The sequence below is a fragment of the Pelobates fuscus genome, chromosome 8 (genome assembly GCF_036172605.1).
Source record: "Pelobates fuscus isolate aPelFus1 chromosome 8, aPelFus1.pri, whole genome shotgun sequence".
NCBI lineage: Eukaryota > Metazoa > Chordata > Amphibia > Anura > Pelobatidae > Pelobates > Pelobates fuscus.
The window spans coordinates 124,197,660-124,222,846 of record NC_086324.1 but is presented as its reverse complement, the minus strand read 5'-3'; the positions used below and the strand labels follow the sequence as shown (position 1 = coordinate 124,222,846).

At 43.4% G+C, this 25,187-nt stretch overlaps 2 protein-coding genes across 2 annotated transcripts in view; one reads left to right on the top strand and one right to left on the bottom strand.

Annotated features, from left to right (window-relative positions):
- NAGA (alpha-N-acetylgalactosaminidase) overlaps positions 1–22,910 on the bottom strand; it is a 30,506-nt gene extending 7,596 nt beyond the window's left edge. The window contains exons 1-6 of the mRNA XM_063430291.1: positions 22,761–22,910; positions 15,715–15,898; positions 11,886–12,060; positions 8,470–8,647; positions 7,708–7,802; positions 4,870–5,031 (exon numbers count right to left, since the gene is read on the bottom strand). Coding sequence (XP_063286361.1) covers positions 4,870–5,031; positions 7,708–7,802; positions 8,470–8,647; positions 11,886–12,060; positions 15,715–15,869 — 765 coding nt within the window. The 5' untranslated portion in view covers positions 15,870–15,898; positions 22,761–22,910. The remainder of the gene's footprint in view (positions 1–4,869; positions 5,032–7,707; positions 7,803–8,469; positions 8,648–11,885; positions 12,061–15,714; positions 15,899–22,760) is intronic.
- Positions 20,598–25,187, top strand: part of ZC3H7A (zinc finger CCCH-type containing 7A) — a 123,440-nt gene continuing 118,850 nt past the window's right edge. Inside the window, exon 1 of the mRNA XM_063430288.1 lies at positions 20,598–20,614. The gene's annotated coding sequence lies outside the window, so the exon portion shown is untranslated. The remainder of the gene's footprint in view (positions 20,615–25,187) is intronic.

Sequence of the window (25,187 nt, the reverse complement as noted above, 5' to 3'; positions counted from 1 at the left end):
ATTCACCACCCTTCTTCATGACCCTTGGCACATTTTGCTTAGCTCACATTTTACTTCTGTATCAGCAGGAGGTTGTGTCCTGTCTCAACAGGTTTTTGATGGCCTTTTCTCTTTTACCCAAGATTGATAAAGCGAGGATAGAAGCCATATCCATCTCTGACCATTATCTTATTACACTGATGTTAAAGGACCACTATAGTGCCAGGAAAACACTCGTTTTCCTGGCACTATAGTGCCCTGAGGGTGCCCCCACCCGCCGGGCTCTGGAGAGAGGAAGGGGTTAAAATCTTACCTTTCTCCAGCGCCGGGTGGGGAGCTTTCCTCCTCCTTCCTCGCGACGTCATCGGCTGAATGCGCATGCGCAGCAGAAGCCGCGCGCGTATTCAGCCGGTCTCATAGGAAAGCATTTACAATGCTTTCCTATGGACGCTGGCGTCTTCTCACTGTGATTTTCACAGTGAGAGCACGCAAGCGCCTCTAGCGGCTGTCAATGAGACAGCGACTAGAGGCTCTGGAGGCTGGATTAACCCTCAGTATAAACATAGCAGTTTCTCTGAAACTTTTTTTTTTTTTTTTTTTTTTTTTTACAAACAAAGGTTAACCCTAGCTGGACCAGGCACCCAGACCACTTCATTAAGCTGAAGTGGTCTGGGTGCCTATAGTGGTCCTTTAACTCTACTTGGATTCTTCCCTATATGACATATTGAAGACTCCCAACACACCTATCTAGTCACCGCTCCTCTCGGGCTCGTCTAGAGGCGCCCAAACTACATTGAAGAAAATCTACAACCTACATTGAAGAAAACGACAGCCCACAGACACAATACTTCTTTAGATGTGCTGGCCAATATGGATAATCCCAAAACTGAAATCAAACAGAATGAGTAACTGCATTATCAATGCAATTAGGTTTTCTGTTCCTTTTTTCTATCTCTTCATGCAGCTTCACCCGATGACCATGCCCAAGGTCATCGTTTTTAAAAAGATACTAAAAGTCCTACATAGCAGAGGAATATACGGAGATTTTGCAAAATCCCATAATTGCTCAGGAATTATAAGCTACAATTAAAGTCTTAAGAAAAGGAAAATCTCATGGCCCTGACAGCATTACAACCGACTATTACAGGATTTTGAAACTCCCTTTATTCAAGGTCCTACAACCTTTGTTCAGAGTTATGTCAATGGTGATGTAATGTCCACCATAAACCAAGTCCATCTAGTTTTATTCTCTAAACCAGACAGGGATTACACTCTTATTTTCTTATTGCCTAATACTTTTCTTTTTTTTGCAGTGCACGTGATAATAAACATGCTTGCAGCACCACAACATCATTGTCAAGCAGAATAAAAACACAAGGAATAAACAGTGGCATGGTATTATAAACATATGCAACATTTTTGTAATACTGTAACACGATAACAGATGTGTTTGACAACAAGAAGGGGTTGATATGCAAGAGTATGCTTGTACCAGGAGCCTAGTATAATGCGTTAAACTGCACTCTGTTACCAACTAAGTGATAGATTATGTGGACGTGTCTACTAAAGTGTAGCATGCTTGGGCAGGTGTGCCGGAGACAGGTCATAGGCGTGATTGAGGCAATGAGGTTGGCCTCGACACAGTGTTATACGAGTGCTATAGAACAGATCTAACGTGTGTGGATTTTGCAGGTAAGAACAAGCTTTAACACGTATCAGGCTACACTGGAGATTGCTTCAATCTAGGGCTCTGGGAGAGGGTCGCTTGAAGCCTTAAGTAGAATAGTCCTGGGTAGGGGAGTCCACATGTCCAATTGAGTTGTAAGGTGGTAGTGTGTGAAGGGCACCGGAAACATGGGGTTGCATGCGTGTGGTCGTCTCTTTCATCCGACTCCCTCTGCTGGGAAACCATTGGTGCCCGCTGGTGGGCCGTGGAGGGCGGCTGCTGCTCAGGTGCAAAAAAAGGGTGTCTCTCCAGCCCCAGGTGCCACAAACTCTGACTTCCAGAGTCAGAGTTTCCTCCTCGCGTGGGAGTGCCGGAGGGCCTGGTGGCCGATGTGGAAGATGCTTCCAGGACTTAGCCCTGGTGGCCTTCAGCCTAGGTGGGCTATGGGGAGTGGGTATTGGTGCTGCACCCGCGTGTGTCCCCCTCGCTCCCCGGTGCCCCTGCTCACCCGTATTTGGCTTGGTTTGTTGCTTGTTCCAGGCTGCCTGATCGCGCGGAGTAAATTTTTCCCAGACGCATAGGAAGATGTCTAAGCGTTGCAGGTAATCTGTGGCAGTACTTTGATGGGGCCTGTGGCTTGGAAGCAGGCTTTGAGAATATGGCGAGTGATCAGCCGCCATCTTTTTTTTTTTTTATTATTCTTTATTTTTCTTTATTTTTCTTGTGCAAAGATAACAAGCGTGCAGAGCCACGACAGCATCCGCATGCATTTTTCATAACATTTCAAAGTGTGGCAGCCTAGACAGCACATTTTTTTAATATAACATAACATGAGGATAGCAGGCAATTAGACATCAGTGTTTTGTATTTTTCAGTATGCTAGACTAAACGTGCATATAACAAGGCTAGTTGCGCTGAGGCTTAGAAGTATATAGAGTTGCATTGTTATAGAAGGAAGCTTTTATGTTTAAGGTGTGATGTGCACGTTGTTAACTACAAAGATATGCCAGCAGCTTTACCGCTAATTTTTAAACATACTTAAGTTGTCCCATTAGATAGGACTAGTTAATAAAATAATGCATGAGCGGTTAAAGTAAACACACATAAGGAACTACAGCAAAAACAAAAACTCTGCAAGAGGTGAAATAATGACATATTAAAGACTGATACTTTACAATTAACTAACGTGCAGAGAGCAGAGATATAGGAAAGCTTCATACATGTGTGGGTTTTTCCACCCCAGGTGAACCCCCCAGCAGCCAGATGAAAGTTAGTGGTTTAGGGTCATGGGATCTGCCTTTAAAGTATGGCGGCAGCATAGGGACGAGAGCCAGGGTATCGCCATGTTAGGCTCAGTCCAGGCATGTGGCAGGGTGATAGTCCCCATGCAGTGTACTTGCAGTTTAGCCGTGTGTTTGCTTCTGGTGGACGCCAGGTCCCTGCAGTCATGTTGGTTGTCGAATTGGACCTCGCAGTTGCGGGCTGTTTATCTGTGCGGATCGGCGTCCGTGCGGTGCTTTGAGGGGCTCTGCTTGCAGGGCTTCTTCTCTCGCCGAGGGGACTCATTCTGCGAGAACGCGTAAGTGTGCCTGAATGGTAGATCGCTGGCTCCAGTACCCCTGCCAGTTGTGTGTTGCCGCCAGCATTGGGTCAGCGTATTTACCGGTGTCCTCGTTGCCCCTGTCGGCTTTTTGCAAGTGTGACGCGGTTGCGTTCTGCTTCCCTTTGACTTGGGTGGCTCGGCACGTGGCCTCCGCCATTTTAGTGCGGCCTCCGGGTGTTGGGTCTGCTCTGTCGCCGCCTGGCGTGCTGGTGTCTCTGCACGCTGGTGGGCCCTGGGTGGGGACCGGGATCACCCCCGCTGGTCAAGAGGGGAGGGCGGGGGGGGAACAGGGCCAGACCCCCCTAGCCCTGTGCTGTGCTCGGACCACTGGTGGGCGGAATAGCAGGGTGGCGGGCGTCCACTCTACTCACCGCCCGAGTGCTCTCCATCACGGGAGTCGGAGAGCGCCCCGCCGAGAGACTAGAACCTCGCAGCAAGCCTCTCCTCGGAACCAGGGTGGCTTCTCTCACAGGGCCGCCGTTGCCAGTCGTTTGGTGGGTATATGATCTTTTTTTTTTACGTGAAAACTGGGAAGAATTGCAGGAGCTGTTCTGTTGTGCGACCTGCCAGCATGGCGGTAAGGCCCCCCCCCGATCAGCCGCCATCTTGAGTGCGTAACGAGGGCAAGTGTCGTTGGTGCCATATTAGAGACTTAGAACTTGTTCCCAGGTAAATTGCCCCCAACTCCCTTCTTGGTGAGGTCCGGGATAACCCCCACTGGACCACGGGGGGAGATTCAGGGCCCTGGCCGCACTCTTGGTGTGCCCATCCTGGTCAGGTTCGGAGGATCAGCCACCTCCTCCGCTGGGCCCCAGACTAGGCCTCAAGTGTCGTCTGTCGACGGATACAAGCTGACGAGAAGTCGCTTACACACAAGGGAACCCAGGGGTCTCCGTGTGTAGATTGTAAGGCTGATGTGGCTAAAAAGAAGTAGATTAGGGCTTTTATGAGACTAAAAAACAGAGACAATAAGACAAAAGGGTTCACTCCCATGCACTAAACCCTAAGGGTGGTAGTACCGGGTGCAACCTGAAGTCAACGATATCAACTTGAGACTGACTAGTGAAATTGATGGCAAAACCATTAACTTCCTTGATATTACCATCACGCTGACAGACAGGTATCTCAGATCTACACTCTTTCGTAAACCAACTGCGACTAATAGCTTGCTAAACTGGAAAAGCTATCATCCATCATCCCTCAAAAAAGGTATACCTATTGGCCAAAAGGGTGTAGTCAGTGTCTTCTCCAGTTTAGCTCTAATTTTTATTAAATATATCATGACACTGTGTAATATGCCATGTGTTATTGTATTTACCCAATTTTTAGATGTGCTAAGGAACAGATGATGGTGATGCCCTGACATGTAAAACCATGGAGTTCAAAGAGGGTGTACAAGTGTCTACACTTACACATATAGTAATATTAAAGATTTAGCAAGTGACATCACAATTAATTTCAGTTTGGGCCAAGAAACACATCACATTTAAAAACCCACTAAATGTTAAATTAGCCGTCTAACATAACCAGAATATACCAGAAATAAATAAAATAAATAAATATATATATATATATTTATTTTATCACCTTTCTATAATATGTAAATTAATTACCATCTTACCATGTCTGGGTCATTCCAATGGCCAGGGCCTGCAACTGGCTGCAATGCATCCTGATTGGCTGCAAACCATTGAATTATATTAACAACACTGGCCCAAGAATCCTGAATATCATCATAATTCCTCCACATGTTGCAAATACCGCCGAGCAAAGTGTAGTTCACCTGTTGAGTAATAAAAACTTATAAGAAGTAATAAAATAAATTTCAGAACATTTGTTCCATTTCCCCCCCCCCCACTTTTATTTCTAAATAGAAGTATTTAGAGGCTAGAAGTAACTGGATCATTATGGGTTATGTGAAGGAAATAGGGACAGAGCTACCTGGACATTTTAGAGCCTTTAGATCCTTTAAAGCCAGCCATCATGTCAACTCTGGAATGACCACCCTCTATCGCTTGTGTTAACTGAAAATTATAGATCTGTGAGCATGATTTCTATGGCTGGTCAAGTATTTGAAGAGTTATTAAAAGTATTATGAAGTGTTAGGAATACAAAGCGGCATTCCGAGCACTATAGTGCCGTCTGTCCCCCACCCCTTCCGTCACGCCCACCATGGCATAGAAAAAAGTGTTAAAAAACCCTTTAGTTACTCATCCGCTGTTGTCCCTCCACCTCTTCCGACATCATCCAACGCGGCGAGCGCATTAGGCCCTTCCCATAGGAAAGCATTGAATCAGTGCTTTCCTATGGGAATTTTACAGACGCTCGAAGTCCTCATGCAGAGCGACAATGAGCTAAAATGGTCTGGATGCCTATAGTGTGTCTTTAAGGGATAAAGTTCAGGAATTCAATGGAAAGAACATTGTCTCATAGCAAAAATCAGCAGGGTTCTATGAAACATAGGTAATTTTAAACCAACGTCATTGCATTTCACAAAGTAATAAGTAAAAGTATAGATCAGGGTGTTGCAGTGGATGTCATCTACTTTAATTATGTAGAACTGTATTGAATGCCTTGGCAAAATCCAACTAAAAGAAATTGGTCTACATGAAAATTCTTGTTCTTAGGTAGAACACTGGCTTAAAGATAGAGTACAGAGAGTTATCACTAATGGTACATTTTCAAGCTGGACCGCTTCTATTCAACATATTTATAAATGATCTTGAAATAGGCATTGGAAGTCTTGTTTCAGGGTTTGCAAGTGACACAAAACTCTGAAATGTAATACAATTAGCGCAGGATATTACTTTGCTGCAGAGGAATTTAGATAGACTGGGGGTCTGGGCACTCAAATGGTAGATGAAATTTAATGTTGATAAAAGCAAGTTATGCTGGTCGGGGTAAAGAATGCACAAGCAACTTACACCCTAAATGGTAGTGAATTAGGGGTAACACATGAGAAGGCTTTGGGAATTGCTATTAGACAATATGATAGTCAACAATGTGCAGTGCCAATCGGAAGTTGCTAAGGACAGGAAGGTATTGTCATGTATAAATAGGGGCATTCTTTCTTAGTAGGAAAATATAATTTTGCCTCTTTAGAAATGACTGGTAAGACCACACCTTGTAAATGCTGTGCAATTTTGGACAACTGTTCTAAAGAAGGATATTATGGCACTGGAAGTAGTGCAGAGGCAGGCCACAAAATTAATAAAAGTAATGGAGCATTTTAGTTGTGAAAAAAAGGTTCATTTAAATCTGATTGGTTTAGAAAAATGGCGCCTCAGAGAGGATGATATGTTATTATACATTTTATTTGGGACCAATATAAACCATTGTCTGAAAATCTATTCACCAACAGGGCTATACAAAGTAACGCATTTAAACTGGAAAAAAGGAGATTTAGCATAAAGAAAAGGAATTTTTTTGCAGTAAGAACAATAAGGATGTGGAGTTCTCGGTCTGAAGAGGTGGTTTCATCAGAGTCTGTACAGATGTTTAAACGGCAACTGGATGAATACTTGCAAAAGCATAATACACAGGAATATCAGTTTTAATATGTGGGCTAACAGCTTATTGATCCAAGGAGAGACCGGGCTGCCATTGATCACGAAATAGTGTGCAGATTCTAATTATAGATCATGCCCCTGCAGTCTCACTGCTTAATTCTCTGCCATTTAGGAGCTAAATGTTTATGCAGCCTTAGTCACACCTCTCTGCATGTGACTTGCACAGCCTTCATAAACATTTGCTGTAAAGAGAGTCATCTAAGGTTTACACTTGCTTTATTGCAAATTAAGTTTAATTTAAATTTCTTATATCCTGCTCTGTTAATCACTTGCTAGACCTTGCAGAAACGTCCTGTGTGTGATTAAAGTTCAATTTACGGAGAAGGAGATAAAAAAAAAAAAAAATTACGTCTGATTGAAAATAAAACCATTTTCTTCATGCAGGCTGTACGAGTCACAAGCCGGGGTGATCTGACTAGGGCTGCATAAACAGAAACAAAAGTGATTTAACTACTAAATGGCAGTGAATTGAGCAGTGAGACTTCAGAGGTATGATCTATATACCAAAACTGCTTTGTTAAGCCAATGTTGTTTTGGTGACTATAGAGTCCCATTAATTGTTAATAACTTATCTTCAGAAGGATTATAAATTATTTAAATAAGTGTTTAACATAGAAGTGTTGTGAAAAACTATCACAATAGTGTGATTATCCCAACATTATGAATGGATCATCAGTAGCTGCCAACATGTTGATACATTATATATTAGACTTGTGCAAAAATGTGTTTCTGGCAGTTCTTCCCAATTGAATTCATTTTAATCCACACCAAAAACAAAATTGGTTCACCTGGGATTTACCTGCTGAGTCTTATTCATCTCTGTCCAGAAAGTATACATCAAAGCTGTGCATCTATAATGAGATAATCATGATAGTTCTAATAAAGATTACCTTGGGTGGGAGACCTCCTTCATAAGCCGGCCAACTACAGGAGTACAAGATTGGTCTTCCTGTTGCATTTAAAGCAGAACTCATTTTAGGATAGCCTAAAGTACAAAGTAGAAGCCACATTTAGAAATGATCACGACCCAACAGTTAATTAAACATAGGTTTATAAACCAATTACCTACTAGTGCATGAAGTTTAAAAAAAAAAAAAAAAAAAAAAAAATTCAGTCCAGCTTTCACTACAGCAGGCCATGGAGATCCACTTCCGCCGAGCTTCCCCCCCCCCCTCCCCCTCCAAAAAAATCAAAATTAAAAAAAAAACACCACACGACCATAGATTTTAATATAATACAAAGCCAAAAGATATAAAGCTGCTAGTATTAAAGGAAGACAAAGGGCACCATAACAACTTCATTGAAATGAAGTTGTTCTGGTGCCAGATAGTTCCAGGTGCTTCCTTGCCTGTAATGGTTAAACAGCAGCGCTGTTCTTTGCTATCCCCATTGACATCTGCCGCCTGAAATTTAGCTGGAGACAGCATAGACCGGCGCCGCTGATTGGCCTAGAGCACTTATCCATTAAAAAAAATCTTTACAAATTTCAATTTTAAAAATATACATTTTATGAACGGGGAGCTATGGACTGGTCAATAGAAAAGTACTGATGGTTTACCACAAAAAAACAAAAATGAATAAATGAAAAACAATTATTTTTTTAATATTTTAAATTTTTAAAAATTAAAAGTCAACCGTAAATGATAGCAGACCTATTGCTTTTTCTGTGTCGTTTGAGTAACATCCATCAAATTTCAACATGTCTACTTCCCATGAAGCAAATGTGTCGGCATCAATCTTGATAGTATCCAGAGTAGTTCCAGGGTAGCCACCGCACGTATAGTTGCCCATGTCACTGTAAATGCCCAGCTTTAGCCCTCGGGAATGCACCTACAAAATAATACATTTCAGATTTACTCTGTTTTCTATCTTGGCATAAAAATACGTTTTTTTTTAAAAAAAAAAAAAAAAAAAAAAAAAAAGGTAAGAGTCAGAATGGCCATTAAAACCAGCCTGTGGAACCCGGTCATTAGAAATAAGTTCAAAAGAGGGAATGTAATTCTCAGGAAAATAGAAAAAATAATAAATAGATAAAACAGAAGGAAGGCATTTGGAGCTTTCCACATGAGGTTTGTATTTTTTTTTAATTCTTTATTTAGGTCGTGCATGAAGATAACATTCAGGTGTGCATTACCACAACTGTTGTTACACACAGATCATGAAACATAGGATTATAGACATGTGGTTTTATATACTAGGCATATAAAGATACATTCTGGTCTAGGCATGCATTATCATACATTTTTCATGAGAGTGACATGCTAGACGGCTTGTAGGGAACGTTTGAGGATATGATTTGTGCGTGGGTATGCTGACCTATGGATGTGTATATATGCAAATATTGTGAGTGCTTTTATTGTTCCCTGGTGAAATAAAAAGAAAATAAAAGAAAAGAACGAAGTACAGAGGCCCTACCGGGGACAATCACGTAATTTAGTGTTTCATCCTGGTTGGTATTGCTATTGTATTCATCATTGTAGTGCCACCAGGACTTTTCTTGTAGGGCGAGTTGTGCCTATATCTGGTAATAAATACGCCAGGCTATGGCGGGGTTTTGCTCAAAAGGTATGCTAGACTAGTGTCACGGGGGGCAGGGGAGGTAAGCAATGTGGTCGATGGACCTTCCTGTTAAAGGCGTGTAACCAACAGGTAATTAACTTTAGCAGCCTAATAGTAGGCGCCTCAGGAGGTGCAGCATTTCGGCCTGTGGAGTGTCCTCCGGGATGCCCCATACCTTGATGTTATTAGCCCGGCGTGCATCCTCCAGGGCTGTGAAACGGTGTTCATGCTCTTCGTTCTGTTTCTGCAATCCTTGGACCACTTGTAGTGAGGTAAGTTGGTCTGAGCAGACATTGGAGGCAGTCTCCAGTGCACCCATTCGGCCTATCAGACCGTGTATGTCGTTGCGGAGCGAGGCTACGTCTGCATGAATGTTCTTTTGGAGGTCCGCGAGTAGCGTCTTCAGTACCGCCGTTGTTACCGGTGAGGCATACGCCTTTTGGGCGGCTGGTGTTGGTCTTTGCATGGGTGATAATTCGGAATAGGTTTCTGGGTAGGCGGCCATCTTGGGCCTAGCGGTCTTGCGTGTCTGCTGTAGGAGATCCGCAATATTAGGTCCCAGCCGTGGTTTTTCCGGTTTTATTTTCTTGGTCTTGCGCCCCATCTGGTTGTTTTATCACCCTTGGACCCTGAGGGGAGCCCAAAGCAGGGTTAATTGTGTATAATAGGTGAATTTAGGCCTGAAAATGCCGGAGCTCTTTTGTCATGCGGCTGTTCAGCTCGGCTGCTTGGCTCCGCCGTTTGTATTGGTGTTTTTTTTGGAAGTGTGTGAATGTATTTTTATATTTTTGTTATCACTCAATGAGTACAGAAATGGGTAGGCAATTATAGACTGTAAGCTCGATTGAGCAGGGTCCTCTTCAACCTATTGTTCCCAGAAGTGTTTTGTAATTGTCCTATTTATAGTTAAATCCCCCTCTCATTATAAGCGCTACGGAATCTGTTGGCGCTATATAAATGACGCTAATAATAATAATAATAATAATAATAATAACTAGAAAAGCTACAATTTCTGGGGAAATTGGGTGAAGTGTTCTTGCCTCCACCAGTAGTCTACAGCTGGAGTGGGCGGAGTAACTGTTATTATTTATTTATATAGCACATTTAATTGCAACGTTGTTGCCCAAAGTGCTTCACAGTTACATTAAAACATACAGTTATAAAAACATTAGCAGGTGCAAAAGGCCCTGTCTATGACATCACTTGCTGCTGCAGCCTGGCACAGGTCAGAGTATTTTTGCGGTTGCCATCTTCAAACGGTCGTATTTTAAAAACTATAAATCCTACAGTGAAGAGCTTTATATTGTGAGAATCACAAGACCCAGACCTACATTTGATGTATAGTATGTCTCGGAGATATTAACAATGAAGGTACAGTCGCGGTTTAGAAATTGCCCTTCAAATGTGAGCTTTGCAGAGTGGAGTTTCAATGAATGTCAATGGACGGCGTGAGTTGCAAACAATTGGTCATATTGTGAAAACTATAAGGACTATGGCTTAGCTGGACATTTTTAGTGGCAGCAGGGATAGCTGAACGTTTTGATATAAGATTTGTGTAGGTGGGCCTGAAAATGAGGGAGCGGTGGCAGTTTAGAAATCATGTCCTGATTTTTCAACTTTTGCCAGCTCCCACTCTAGCTTTGCCATTCATTCCTATTGGACAAATTTCGCCACAAGAACGACGATATTCCGAGAACCATTCAGCGAAATGTTCCACAAAGTAATAACAATCCGATCGGGAACAATCTGCACGTTTTGGTAGATTTTTGTCTATGTAGTGTAAAAACTGTGGGAGGAGTTAGGGTGGCAAATTTGGCTATAATAATAATAATAATCATATATATGTGAGATAACATTAAGTGGTCTTCCTATGCAAGAACACTTAATAATTACAAAATCATAATTTGAGGAGATTGGTTAAAATTAAAGATTTAAATCAGTTTCACATGTTCACCATGTTTTTTTCTGGACATCGTTTATTTCATCATATTCATTGACGGTCAGCACATGAAAATGTCCAGAAGTATGTAGAATTGATATACGGCAAGAATCCCAGTTGAACGATCACCTGATTTACTACCTGCAACATTTGACTTCTACAGGGCAGCACTTTCCATATGTTTTCCATCAATTTGTGTAAGTGATAAGTAACCTGGAAAACATGGTGGCTATGGCATCCTTTGTTTCAGAACTATATGATGTGGAATATGGACTACTCTTATTTAATGTAAAACATACATTTAGCTGTAGGAAAAAAAGATATCTATCTCCATATATCCATCCAAAAGATGCTCAGGATACACTCACAGGACTTTCTAGTGATACTTTAATTTAGTGAAAAAAAATATTCCGTTTAACATCTGATCAGAAGGGAATATTTGCCAAAATAAAAATAAAAAACACCACATCTAGTTATTGAAGGAGTAGGGAATAAGACTTGGTTAAATTATTCCAGATGCAATACATATTTTTCTTTCACATGCAAAGTACTTAACTTCTGTATACTCACATAATCCGCAAGGGCTTTTATACCACTGGGAAACCTGTCTGGATCAGGCTCGAGTCTCCCATTAGGATCTCTTTGCTTCTTAGCCCAGCAATCATCAATAGACAGATAGACATATCCAAGCTCCCGCCAGCCTCCATTGGCCATCTTGTCAGCCATAGCTTTGATTAAGTTTTCACTAAAGAAGAAAAAATTTATAATTTTACACTATTATTTTACTTCTACTAAAATTCATTACAAGATTACCCATTGTAGCGGTACTTACCTTATCCGGGGGCCGGACGCGGTCCTCTCTTCAAGCCGCGCGCGGTCCTGCGGCTGCACGAGCCGCGCGCGGCTCGTCCGACTGTTCAGACAGGAAGGCGGGCAGTGACCGCGGGAAGCGGTCACGTGTCCCGCCTGCAGCTAAGAGCGCGCCGCGAATCTCGGGCGCGCTCTTAAAGAGACAGTGGGAGCCTAAATTGCAAAAAGGCTCCCATTGGCTCCTGTCATGCCAATCACCCCATACACTTACCTGTTGGGGGAGTGGAAGTGACAGGAGCCAATCACATTAGTTTGAAGGCTACTTATACTTACCCTTTTCCCTTAGTTCCTTGCCCTATCGTGGTTTCTGCTACAGTTCCCTTTAGTGCTTGTTGTGTTCAGTTGTGTTTCTCCGTATTTGACCTTGGCTTTGTATTCTGACTTCATTTTCGCTTTATCCTATTCTGTACTGTTTGCCGGCTTGCTGATTCCTGTGTACCAGTCCCCGGCTAGTTTTCGTTTACGCTGTCTCTTTGTGCCCTTGACCTCGGATCGTTCCTGACTCTGTCTTATCCTATTACGTCGAGTCCGGCCACTCTAAGGTCCGGTAGACGTATCTCTCCTCTGTACTGTCTTCTGTTAGGCTGGATCCTGCGTGTAGGGGTATATACTCGTTACACCCATTTACCATGGTAAGAATCAGTAATGGCCAATCTTTCATCACAACTGTTGTGGAATACAAACTCATGTAGTGAGGTTCATTTTTTTACTAGGTCAACATCCAGTGGTATGATGCGTGAGATGGTCTACTGCTTACCTGCCATCTGCATCAATGGTCCACACAAATATATGGTTTAATTCCTGGCACAATATTAGCTCATGAAACTGATTGTGGTTTTTTTCCCCTTTTCGTTCAGATAACACTATGCTAGCTTCCCTTGACAACATGTAAATGTGTAAATTTTTTGTAGTTTTATTAAAAAAATTAAAAAATTAAAAAAACACGGTAAATCCATACTCTCAGTGCCTTTTTGTGCTCTGACCTTGGATGGTTCTGATCTGCACGTGTGGTTTTATTTACACACACGGAAAATCATATGTCTGTACGTGATACTTTATATATTGGTTTAATTATAAACATGTCATTAAAATGCATCTTCACAACCTTATCTAAATGATGGCCCAATTCCTAATAATGACCTTCTTTGATGTAACTTCTCCAGTAGCAACTGTGCAAATTAGAATCTTCTCATAGTTAAGCATTAGCCATTGCTTTCATAAGAGAAAATTCATGGAAACTATAGTACTCTCATACAGAGTGAAAGACAGGCTCATTGTCTCAATGGGGGCTCCCATCCTGTTTTATTAAAGGGCCTTCGCAAGAAATAAGTAAATACCTTAAAGGGACAATATAGTCACCAGAATAACTACAGCTTAATGTAGTTGTTCTGGTGAGTGGAGCAAGTCCCTGCAGCCCTTTTGCTGTAAACACTGCCTTTTCAGATAAAAGACAGTGTTTACATTGCTCGCTAGTTACACCTACAGTGGCCACTCCTCTGATGGAGTCCCCATGCAGCACTAAAGTTCAGCATCTCCACGCTCTACATGGAGACGCTAAACTTTCTACATAGAGATGCATTTATTCAATGCATCGCTATGAGAAGATGCTGATTGGCCAAACCGGCATTTGGTCAATCACCCCATTGGGGGTGGGGCCAGCACCGGCAAACCAGCGCCATGCTGGTAATAAGTTAAGTTTTATTACTTTTTAGGAGGTAAGGGGGGGGGAAGCCAGCTAAACTGTGGTTTTAACAGTGTTCCTTTAAAGCATTTCAGCAAGGTGGCTTTGTCACCTCAGACTTACTATTATTCTATTGTTTCTTCTCTTACTCTTTCAGAATCTGTTCTTTTTTTTCACCCTTCATTTCTGAGTTGTTTCTCTTAAAAACATAAGGCAAAGTAGGGACTGTTTTGTGTTATGTATTTTTCCTACGCCTGACAATTATGAGAAAAAGGTCAACTTCCTTTGTCCAGCCGACAAAGGGTGAAGTTTGTTTTAAGTTCCACCGCCTAGTCTAACTTGCCAAATGTAGAGAAAAAAATAAAAATAAAAATATATGCATAAGAAAGTTATACTGACCGTCTGCAACTGAATACAAAGGTTATACAGGATATGTATGTGTTGTGGCAACTACAGGGGTTAAGAGAAATAGCATACACTAAATAGAAGAGAATAAAAGAAAAATTATGAAATAGAACATCACCCCAGTGAGTATCGAATATGTGGACTCAGGAGATCTAGGGATTATTCTGGAGATCTGAATAATTGTCAGAGCATTTGTAGTTTGCTGCACTGCACATTGTTTTGTATTAAAGGAAATATTTCCCAATATTGTTAGACAGATTTGATTTAATTTGACTTTATATTTAACAATCATGAATGGGCAAGTTTTAGTTAAAGGAACAATGGGCACCATTACAATAATGGATACTACCAAAACATTTCCCTGGGTCTCCGATCCCCCTCCCCTCCATGTGGTTCCAGCAAGTGCCTCTCTCTGCCTCGTCCACAGACTGTCACCGAGAGCCCGGTCAGATTACTTCGTGGTTCTCACCCCTTTCCCAATGCCCTATGAGAGCACTTTTTGGAATGGAGTTACATTCCATCAAAGGGAACAATTGCTACCTATGAGCCAGTGGGAGTCCCTTTTCTTCTACCTACCAGAGACCCCATTAAATGGCCAGCATTTGACTATAAACGCCTGGAACTGTATTCAGGCCAGGACTATCCTAGCGACCGGTCTAAACTTTGACAGGGTGGCGTTTCCCCAAACCTCCACGGATTTCAGGGATTGTGGAACGTGGGGTTTCGAGGATGCTTTAATACAGTTTTGGGGGGGGGGGGGGGGGGGGGTTCTGTGTTGGTCTCTCTGCATCATAGAGATAATTAGTTTAGCGAGAGTTGACTCAATTATGCCCCAGATAGATGCCAGGGTGGGATAAGCTGTGTGGTGAATGGGGAAGACCCCATGCTGGGGTCTGAATAAAAGGCTGCACTGTGCTGAATAAAACCAGTTATTCTTCCCAACATTATGTGTCATCTGATATATGGGGAAAGGGGCTGTAATCACTGAAGCGCTTTTCTTCTAGCGGAGAGGAAATTCTAGCGGAGATATCCAGTCGGGATATAGGGGCTCCGCTACAAACGTCAACTGAATGAAGTTATTATGATGCCTCGAACGTTTAGGAATTACAGTTAGAAGTTTAACTCCAAAGTCTTGAATCCAGCACCTTTAAACTCTGACCCGGTCCTTCCGCATATGATTTGGTCTTGAAACAAGAAGGGGTCAATCATTAGCTTCCCATTCCCAAAATGGCTTGAGAACCGTATGTTTGCTAAATGCCGGATTCATTAATTTGTGGTTAAATAGTTCGTTATCAGTTTAACCCCTAAAGGTAAGCTGGTACCAGATACCTCTTGGCATCATAATTTAATTCTGACAAAGTTGTTCTGGTACCCAGAATGTTCCTTTAACTCATTATAAAAAAAAAGAAAATATTAACAATATACTTCGCACATAAAATTTACCTGATACAGTTATCTGGATCATTTTTGCAGTCTATGTTGCATCTGTATCGCTCCCATGTCATCCAGCCCATTGGTGGTGTCTTCACTAAGCCATTGTCCAAGGCAGTGCTTAACATATACAAGGCCAGGAGGAGGCCAAAGCTTAGAAGATGCATTATTTTTTATGAAGGCGTATCTTTTCAAACTGCAGAAGAAAATAAAATCAATTTATTAATAAAAGAGTTCAAGAAGTACTGTGTTCAGCCCGTATGGGAATGTTTTGTAAAACGTCTGCCGATTTCGTGCTTACTTTGACTGATTTCTTTGATTTCCCTCCAGCTTGTTTGGTTTATTTTTATTTTTTTACCAATACATTAGATACAAGGGAAATTCTACTAAAAAAAAAAAAAAAAAAAAAAAAAAAAAAAAAAACACACAACCAAGTTGTTATATACTATGTTGTGTTTTTTGTTCTGTTTTTCTAGCAGAATTTCCCTATATCTATTTTATTTGAAGACCAGAGGAAATTGTGATGGCACATCCTTATTTGTTGAGGGAAGTTTTTTTATTTGTGGTTTCTTTATATCCACTGTTTTGCAGTTGTGATCGTCACCAGGTATATATGTTTATTTTCTTTTTTGTTTTTACTGCAATGTTTCAGGTTGAATATATTACTATGCAATCCAGTTTTTTGTGAGGGTTTGTTTGTGCATTTTCACCCAGGTCTATGAGATGAGAGTATACACAGTCCGAACATACAAGTCCAGTCTTTAAGTTTTATGTGTGATTCAGAAGATAGGAATTTTGGCCATTAGGACAAAATCCCAGCTATACACAACTCTACGACTTAAATTTATTAAAAAAACATTTATTTAATAGGACACCCCTGCTATTGCACAGTAGCCTTTTATCACTTGGAAAAATAGCTAGTAAGAGTCACTGAAAAAAAATAAAATTTCAGGAAAATATCATCGCTGTGATGTGTTTCATGGTTTTGAAACACTAATATTTGTGTTCAGCGAAGCCGAGTAAAACAGTTTCCCCCCCCTCCCCATGTACAGGTTTTAAGGGGTCATGGAAAGTTACAGGGTTAAATACAGTGCTAGCAAATTTAAAAAAGCTGGACTTTCAGCCTGGGTTGTCAGGCAGGTCCCTCAAATTGTAATTAATAAAATGACCTGATTATGTAAAAAGATTACTTTATATAAACACACACAAACATGGCCGAATTCCCACATCGCGATCGCCGGCGGGGGACCGCCAGCGATCATGTAAGTGCATCATTGCGATCGGACATACCAGGTAACGTCATTAACGTCCTTTTATTTGTCAGACGTACCTATTATGTCCGAGGTCGGGAAGAGGTTAAATGTGCATATTTTTCTGGTGTTTGAGGCCTCGTTCCTGGTGTTAAAAGAATACTACAAAACAACAGAGTTCACTATAGAGCGAAGAGTGGTGCAAAGAGTCTCCTGCCCCGAACCCCCATTTAAAAAGTCAGACCACTTAGAATGGCTAGACTTCTTACTTGGTGACCGTCCCTCCCTTCGCTACCAATGAGTGGAAATTCATAACCAGCAACTTCAATTCGCTCTCCTAAACTAAGCCCTGAACATTCGTAAGAGCATTTGTAATGGAGGTAGGGAGAAGCTATTAAAAATGGTCTGGCTCCTTACAATGGGTGAGGGTTTGTGGGGGTGGTGACAGGGCACTCCTGGCACTATAACCACTGCCGTGAGCAGTAGTAATTATGGTTCTTGGAGTGTTCCTTTAATGTGGAATGTGAAGTGAAGAACAGCGCTGTGACTCTTCGTACTTGTCATCACTGCTCCCTTGACAAAATTATGCTACTACAGCAAGTGATCTGTGTTGATCAGCGTGGCGAAAGTAACCTCGCCACTGGTTTTTGGAGGGGTCTGTTTGCCAGTCTCCTACCCTGTGACTATGGCCCCTCTAATTTATTTTGGCTGAGAGACCCTAACTGTGCCTATTGGGACTGTGAACAATGGCTCGTCGAACTTTCAAATTAGCCGAAGTGCCGAAGTGGCCGCCATTCGACAACGTGGCGGCAGCCATCTTATTTAGTCGAACGGGTTCAGCGGTGTTTTGCAGTCGAGTTAATGGAACTCAAAATCGGACACGCGACGGCACGAACACCGCTGAAAAGTTACCTTCCAGGAAACTTCGACAATTCGAACAGCGTTTGGTGAGTTGAAGCCCATGAACAAGGGACACATCGACTATGCTCATTTACCATTCCGTTCGGTAATTTGAATGGTACTTCGACGGTTTAAAATAGACTGCCCGCACAGCCTTATTCTCTGGAACTGTTTTGGGCATGAAACCATGCTACGTTCGGTCAAGAAGAGACTTCCAGGAATTTCCTGAACCCCTGCTCTGATCTGGGTGATTTTTGGATAGGTTGTTCACCCAGATCAGGGCTATTAGGTGATGTTTTGTATTTTGGGGTACTTATTGGACTTTGTAAAAAAAAAAAAAAGTGTGTGTTTTTTCTACCTGGGAATAATTAAGTTAAAACATTATCTACCTTAATTATATCACAGGCAGAGGGGAGGGATTGTGTACTGCGTGTGGCAGTGTCGCCTACTGTACTGCATTATTATTGGCTTGTAACAATTGTCATCCTGTTCACCACAAGGTCCTTGTGGGTGTTCCCTTGCATGGGGACTTGCATAAAAGGCCAGCTGTGGCTCCCATTAAACAAGATGCTTTACCCCTTCATGAAGTCTTGGCTCATGTTTGGGGGATTGGAAGACTACACTCTGAGGATTGCTATAAACACTATACTCTCCAGAGTATATTCACTAGCTCTTCTAAGAGCTGTTCCTGCTATGCTCTCTAGAGTAGGAGAGGTCTACCCACTGGGAGCTGGATCCTGGTATTGGGTCCAGGGTGGGTGGAGGACGGCGAGACCCCAACCAAGCTGCGGCAGTTTGTGGGGTCTACAGTGCTTATGGTGTCTGGTGGAGGGCTTGGGGCCCTCGGAAAGCACTAGGAGCATCGATTGACTGAGGTACCCGGTCGGGGTGCCAGGCGATCCGTCACAATCAGTGTTAGCAGAGAAACAGCGTAATGTGCATACACAAACATGTATGCCAGACCCTATAGTGTTTAACCCACCATTTATTGAATCAATGCATCTCTATGAGGAAAATTCAGCATCTCCATGCAGAGCGTGGGGACGCTGAATGTCAGAGCTTCCTACTCTGCAGCCCTGAGCCAGGAAGCCCCTCCAGTGGCAATCTGAGGAGTGGCCACTTGGAGGTGTCCCTAGGGGCAATGCCTGAAGGGAGCTATTATACTTACCAGAACAGCTACATTAAGCTGAAGTTGTTCTGGTGAGTATAGAGTCCCTTTAAAACAGATTACACATTATGAACACTTAAAGGAATATGTGAAATAGCCATGGTTAAACAGAGCTGGACTTCATGGGCAGCAAACTGTTTAATTCTGTGTACACCCACTGTTTCCCAGGTTTGCCTTTTCAGTCAATAGTGGAAATGAGGAGTCCTGGCTCTATTTTACAGACACATGGAGGTCTATTTTGTTCACATTTCTTTTTTTGTTTTCTCCTTTTCAAAGTCAAAATATAAGTGGGACATCTTTTGAAAGGGGGATTTTAACGCAGCACATGTGTTGTATAAAATACTATACCTACAGAGAATTAAGGTTTCCAAAAACTGTCCTGACTGACCACTGAGAGTAGAATCCTTTACTCACAATATACTGACAAACACAAGCTGTCTAAGAAGCCGGATTTACTTGCTTTACAGGTGACTCACAGGTAGTTTCAAATGCAACAGTCCATCAACTCTGCACTGAACAAGTAAACACACATGTCTCGTGAGGCTTTGTCTCCAGAGGGGGGAAAAACACCTTGGTCACATGGTTGTGTAGTTGCGGTTTTTGATGAAGACTATTTTTATTATAGAAGGAAACCACAAGTTAAATGCTCTCAGGTGTAGTGAGAAAAAGTAAGGGATCTGCCATTACATGCAGTCTTTTATTCATGACTCTAATTATGATCACACACACTCTCTCTCTCTCTATATCTATATCTATATCTATTTTTTATTTATTTATTTATTTTCATATACATTCACTGCTAAACACAAACACACACACCAGTCAAGCCACAAGACTTGCTTTCCCAGCAGAAATCTCACTTTAACGGTGCTCTCACTACTGCAAGGGATTCTGGGTAGGCATATGCAAATGATCTCAACAAAGAACCACATTTTTGCATCATAATTACACTTTATACATGGATTCATTGGAGTATGTGTCTGCTGTATACAACAGCTTTGAAACACAACTCAGGAAGAGTTGCAAAGCCAGTGAACCACTCATGGACAGCTGTTTCATTATTAAAGGACCACTATAGTGCCAGGAAAACATACTTGTTTTCCTGGCACTATAGTGCCCTGAGGGTGCCCCCACCCTCAGGGACCCCCTCCCGCCCAGCGCTGGGGAGAGTAAAGGGTTAAAACTTACCTTTATTCCAGCGCCGGGCGGGGAGCTCTCCTCCTCCTCCTCTCTGCCTCCGATCCTCCCTTTCGGCTGAATGCGCATAAGCGGCAAGAGCTGCGCGCGCATTCAGCCGGTCGCATAGGAAAGCATTTACAATGCTTGCCTATGGACGCTTGCGTGCTCTCACTGTGATTTTCACAGTGAGAATCACGCAAGCGCCTCTAGCGGCTGTCAATGAGACAGCCACTAGAGGATTTGGAGGCTGGATTAACCCTCAGTATAAACATAGCAGTTTCTCTGAAACTGCTATGTTTATATATAAAAAAAAAAAGGGGTTAATCCTAGAGGGACCTGGCACCCAGACCACTTTATTAAGCTGAAGTGGTCTGGGTGCCTAGAGTGGTCCATTAATGCAACTCATCAGAATGAGGTTGGTTACTGGCTTGCTATGGAGGCTTGGTGTTACTTATAAAGTACATACCAACCAAGTTGTGGTGGGGGGAAAAAAAAGTGTGAATGAAAACTTGCCTTCCATGTCTGCAACTCTGTGTGTAACACTATTGTGTTACACACCTTGGGCTCCACATATGTTCTACTCTTATAGGATGGTCCTAAATGAGACAGACAGACACACACACACACACACACCTAGTTGTCTCCAGTTCCAGAGTTTGGATTAAAGGAACACTAGAGTCAGTGGTGTATTTTGGTTTGGTACTGCCCTAGGCATAACTAAACCTGGGCACCCCCCTAATCTAATTTTTCCCCACCCCTACCAATTAAGGCCGCACCTCTTCCTGATTAAGAACCCACCCCTTCCTCTTTAGACTCCACCCTTTTAAAGCAATACTATAGTGCCAGGAAGGTTTTCCTGGCACTATAGTTCCCTATAGTGCCCCCCTCTCTTGCTCTCCCCCCTTACTCGGCACTGAAGGTTAAAACTCCTTCAGTCACTTACCTGAATCCAGCGACGAGGTCCCTCAGCGCTGCATCAGGCTTCTCCATAGGAAAGCATTGTATCAATTATTTCCTATGGGGATTTAACAGACGCTGGATGTCCTCATACACAGAGTGAGGACTTCCAGCATCAGTTAAGCAACTTTTGGTCGCCTAACCACCGGAAGGAGTTAACCTCTCAAGGTAATTATTGCAGTTTATGAGAAACTGCAATAATTAAACTTGCAGGGTCAAAGGGGAGTGGGGCACTGTCTGGGTGTCTATAGTGTCCCTTTAAGCACACACTCTGACAGGCATACACACATTCACTAACAGACACACACTGGCAAATACACACACACACTCAATGCCAAACACACCAACGTCCCTGACACACACACACATTCCCCAACAGTCACAGACTGGCAGATATGCACGGACAGTCACACACACACTCAATGACAAACACACAGACATCACTGATCTGACACGCACTCATTCATTGACAGACACACACGCGCACACTGACAGACACACTGATAGTCAAACACAGACTCCATGACAAACAGACTCTCGCTGATTTGACAGACACACTCAGACACTCATATGCACACACATATACTCACAGACAGAAGGGGAGGGGAGAGGGGGGTGGGAGGGTCCATTAAGGTGGCCAGCAGGCCTGCCCTGGGTCCCCCATGACAGAGAGACCACCGGGGACACCCAAGTGGGTGTTTGGGGGCGGCATATTTTGCTGCCCCTTTGTTAGCTAAATACGCCACTGACTAGATTGTTAGGAATTCAGGGTTGTATTCTTAACATTATAGTCTCTCTCGGTCCCTCCCCAAGCAGCAAATAATGGGTTTAAAAAAAAACAAAAAACCTTTTAACACTTACCTGATTGGGCTCCTCTGACTTAAGCGATGGGACCTAATGCACATGCACATTAGGCTTTCCTACAGGGGATTAAAAGACGCTGGGCGTCCTTATGCAAAGTGTGAGATAGTCCAGCGTTGTTTCATGGAGTCAAATTCCATAAACCTGCAGGAATCGCCGCTAGTGGTGGTCTGGTAGACAGCCACTAGAGGCAGTTTCTGCAGGGCTAAAATAAAAAGGACACTACACCCAGACCACTCCAATGAGATGAAGTGGTCTGGGTGGCTATAGTGCCCTTTTAAATCGTTATTAACTGTTAAACCTCTGAAGGCAAGACGGCACCAGGGACCTCTCAGCATCATAACAATTTCATCATAACTTCATTGAGATGAATAGGTTATGGTGCAAGGAGGGACCCTTTTCACGGTGAGTGAAAATGTCCCTTTAATAAGGGATATACTGCTCAACGTTGTATTTTAGCACTTCGTATAATGACTTAAATGCCAGTTTATTATATGCTTATACGATCCAGCAAACCAACAATAAAACAATGTTAATGTTAACCAAAACGCTGTTACTCCTGGTTATTCATTACCTTTCTCCTATTGATAATGAAAAGCCATAACCTACTTCTGCAAAATCAAAATTAGCCAAATCAAAATTAGCTTCATTACACATCTAAAGTCTACATAAAACAGGGAATACTAATCTAATAGGCTAAAAAGGAACTACACTAATACTGCAAAATATTTAGCAGATTATACCTGTTCCCAGTGTTGGTGTCTCCCTTTGCTGCAGCAGGTGAGCTGGAACTGTCTTTGCAAACCTGATTGAAATGCTTTCAAAAAACAGGAACAGAATGAAGTATCACAAGACCTGCTTAAAACACTTCCTATGTACACACCGCCTTTAGTGTGTGGGAAGGTCTAAATTGAATCGTTACTGCCATCTGCTGTACATTTTATAAAATGACACCACTGCCAGCAAGCAGCATTACAGTTTTTTTTTTTTAATGACATGTCTAACATGTCTAATAGGAGCATGCATTAAAAATGTACAGCTGCCAAAATATTAAATTGTTATTAATGACAGGTCAACTACAAGTGACAACATCTCCCTAAGCAATAAATATATAATTTGCTTTAAGATAATTGCATATTGGGGGGCGTGGTCTGCAGCCGAGCGAGCTGGACGTGTCCGGGTAGAGCTCCGCTGCGACCACGGTGCCAACAGCATACGAAAGCGGAGATAAACCCTTGAACAAACCGAACTAGTCGGGGGAGCAGTGATGGACCGGAGAACGACGAAAAATAAGGTGAAAAAGGCGGTAAAAACGGGTGTTGTAGTACCGGAGATGTTTGCGGCCTCTCGCGCCGTGCGACTAAGCACACAAGATGGCGGACGAGAAGGCCAGATTACACCCCGTTCTCCTGTGAGCCCAGCAAGCGGTGTGGCATCGGATTCCGACACCAGCCAAATATTGGCGAAACTGTCGGAGGTTCGTAGCTACCTTGCCTCTGAGATGGTTCGTACCACCTCAGAGGTGAAAGCTGAAATACAGGCTTTGGGGGTACGGACGGCGGTGCTCGAGCAGCGGGTTGAATCCACGGTTATAGCCCATAACGCTGCAGCCGCTCAAATTAACCACCTCACCTCCCAACTACTCACTGCAGAAGCAGCTATAGACGACCTGGGGAACAGAACACGGCGCAATAATATACGCCTCCGGGGATTACCCGAACAAGAAGGGGAAGGGTCCCTGGCAGAGGTCATTCTGGAGATTTTCAGGCCGCTGCTCCCCGACATCCCAGAGCACTTGTGGCATATTGAACGGGCGCATAGGGCCCTCAGGGCCAGAAGAACGGAAGATCGGCGCCCGAGGGACGTGATAATTAAATTCTTGTCGTTTCAAACTAAAGAGGCTTTGATGAGGCATGGCAGAGATCGTCAGATCCTCTATAACGGGGCCAACCTCACTCTCTACCAAGACCTTACCCCGCTGACGTTGCAGAGGCGCAGGGACTGGCGCCCGATCACGGAACTCCTACAGCGCCACACCATCAAGTACGCTTGGGGTCATCCCTTCCGGCTGATGGCTTTCAAGGATGGCCGCACGAAGCTTCTATTCCCGGATGGTGACCCGAGGAAGTTCCTGTCCGAGCTGGGGATCCAAACCCCTGATGACTTCCCGGTTTCGAAGGGCGCGGCGGAGGCTCTAGTCGCTCTCCCCCGAGAATGGTACACATCAGATGAATGAGGAAGGGGGCTACGCTGTCGCCATGCCCGAGCGGCGGGCTGTGTTTCCAGATGGTAAGACCTCGCGGGCGGGATCAGGTTGTTTGGGCGGGTGATTTCTAGGCCCCGCTTGAAATGCCTTTTTGGGCTTTTGGTTATTGGCTTTTCTGGTGGCGGCAGGCCCTGGATACTGGGTTTTTATACGAGGCACATTTGGGTTAGCGGGCTCCTTGACCCGCGGGTGGGCTTGCTTATTATGGGGAGGGTTAGGGCTTATTTTTGCTCCCGGGCCTCGCCCTGTTTCCCATGTCCTGACTCGTTGCAACCCCTCTCCCGGTGGACCTTTTTTCGGGACTGCCCACCATTTTTCTTCTCATGATTCTGGGGATTGTGTCTGGTCCCTCGGTGCAGAGGGCTACGGTTATTTAAACACTGTTTTTCCTGGGGACTGGGATCAGAATGGGGAGGCGGGTAATGTGTTTTTTTTTCCCTCTTCTTCTCGCTATGTATATGTTATATATCGATTGCCCCCCCCCTCCCCCTTCCTCGGGGACACTTTGTAATATGGCTTACTGTATTTTGTAATACGATTTTTAGGTTCTTGAGCCTGGTCCAGGAGGGTCGGGGGCAATATACAATTATTCACAGTTTTTCTGGGGAGCGGGATCGGAGTAGGGCGGCGGGCGGCGGGTAACGGTTCTCGGTATATTATTGCTGCTTTGTTTCTGTTTGCTGCCCCCCCCTCCCCCCAATGGTTTGGACCCGGGGGGGTCCACTGTTTTTCAAGACGGGCTTCCTGGGCTTCACGGGCGGTGGGCGGCGGGTAACAGTTTCCCTGGTGTTCGGGTTATTTTTGTCCCCTATCCTTTTGCATCAAGTTCTGACTTTTATCAGAGGGGGTTCAGGATGGGGCAGTGGGACCTGGTTCACGCTATGTCCACAATTACTTTTATTGT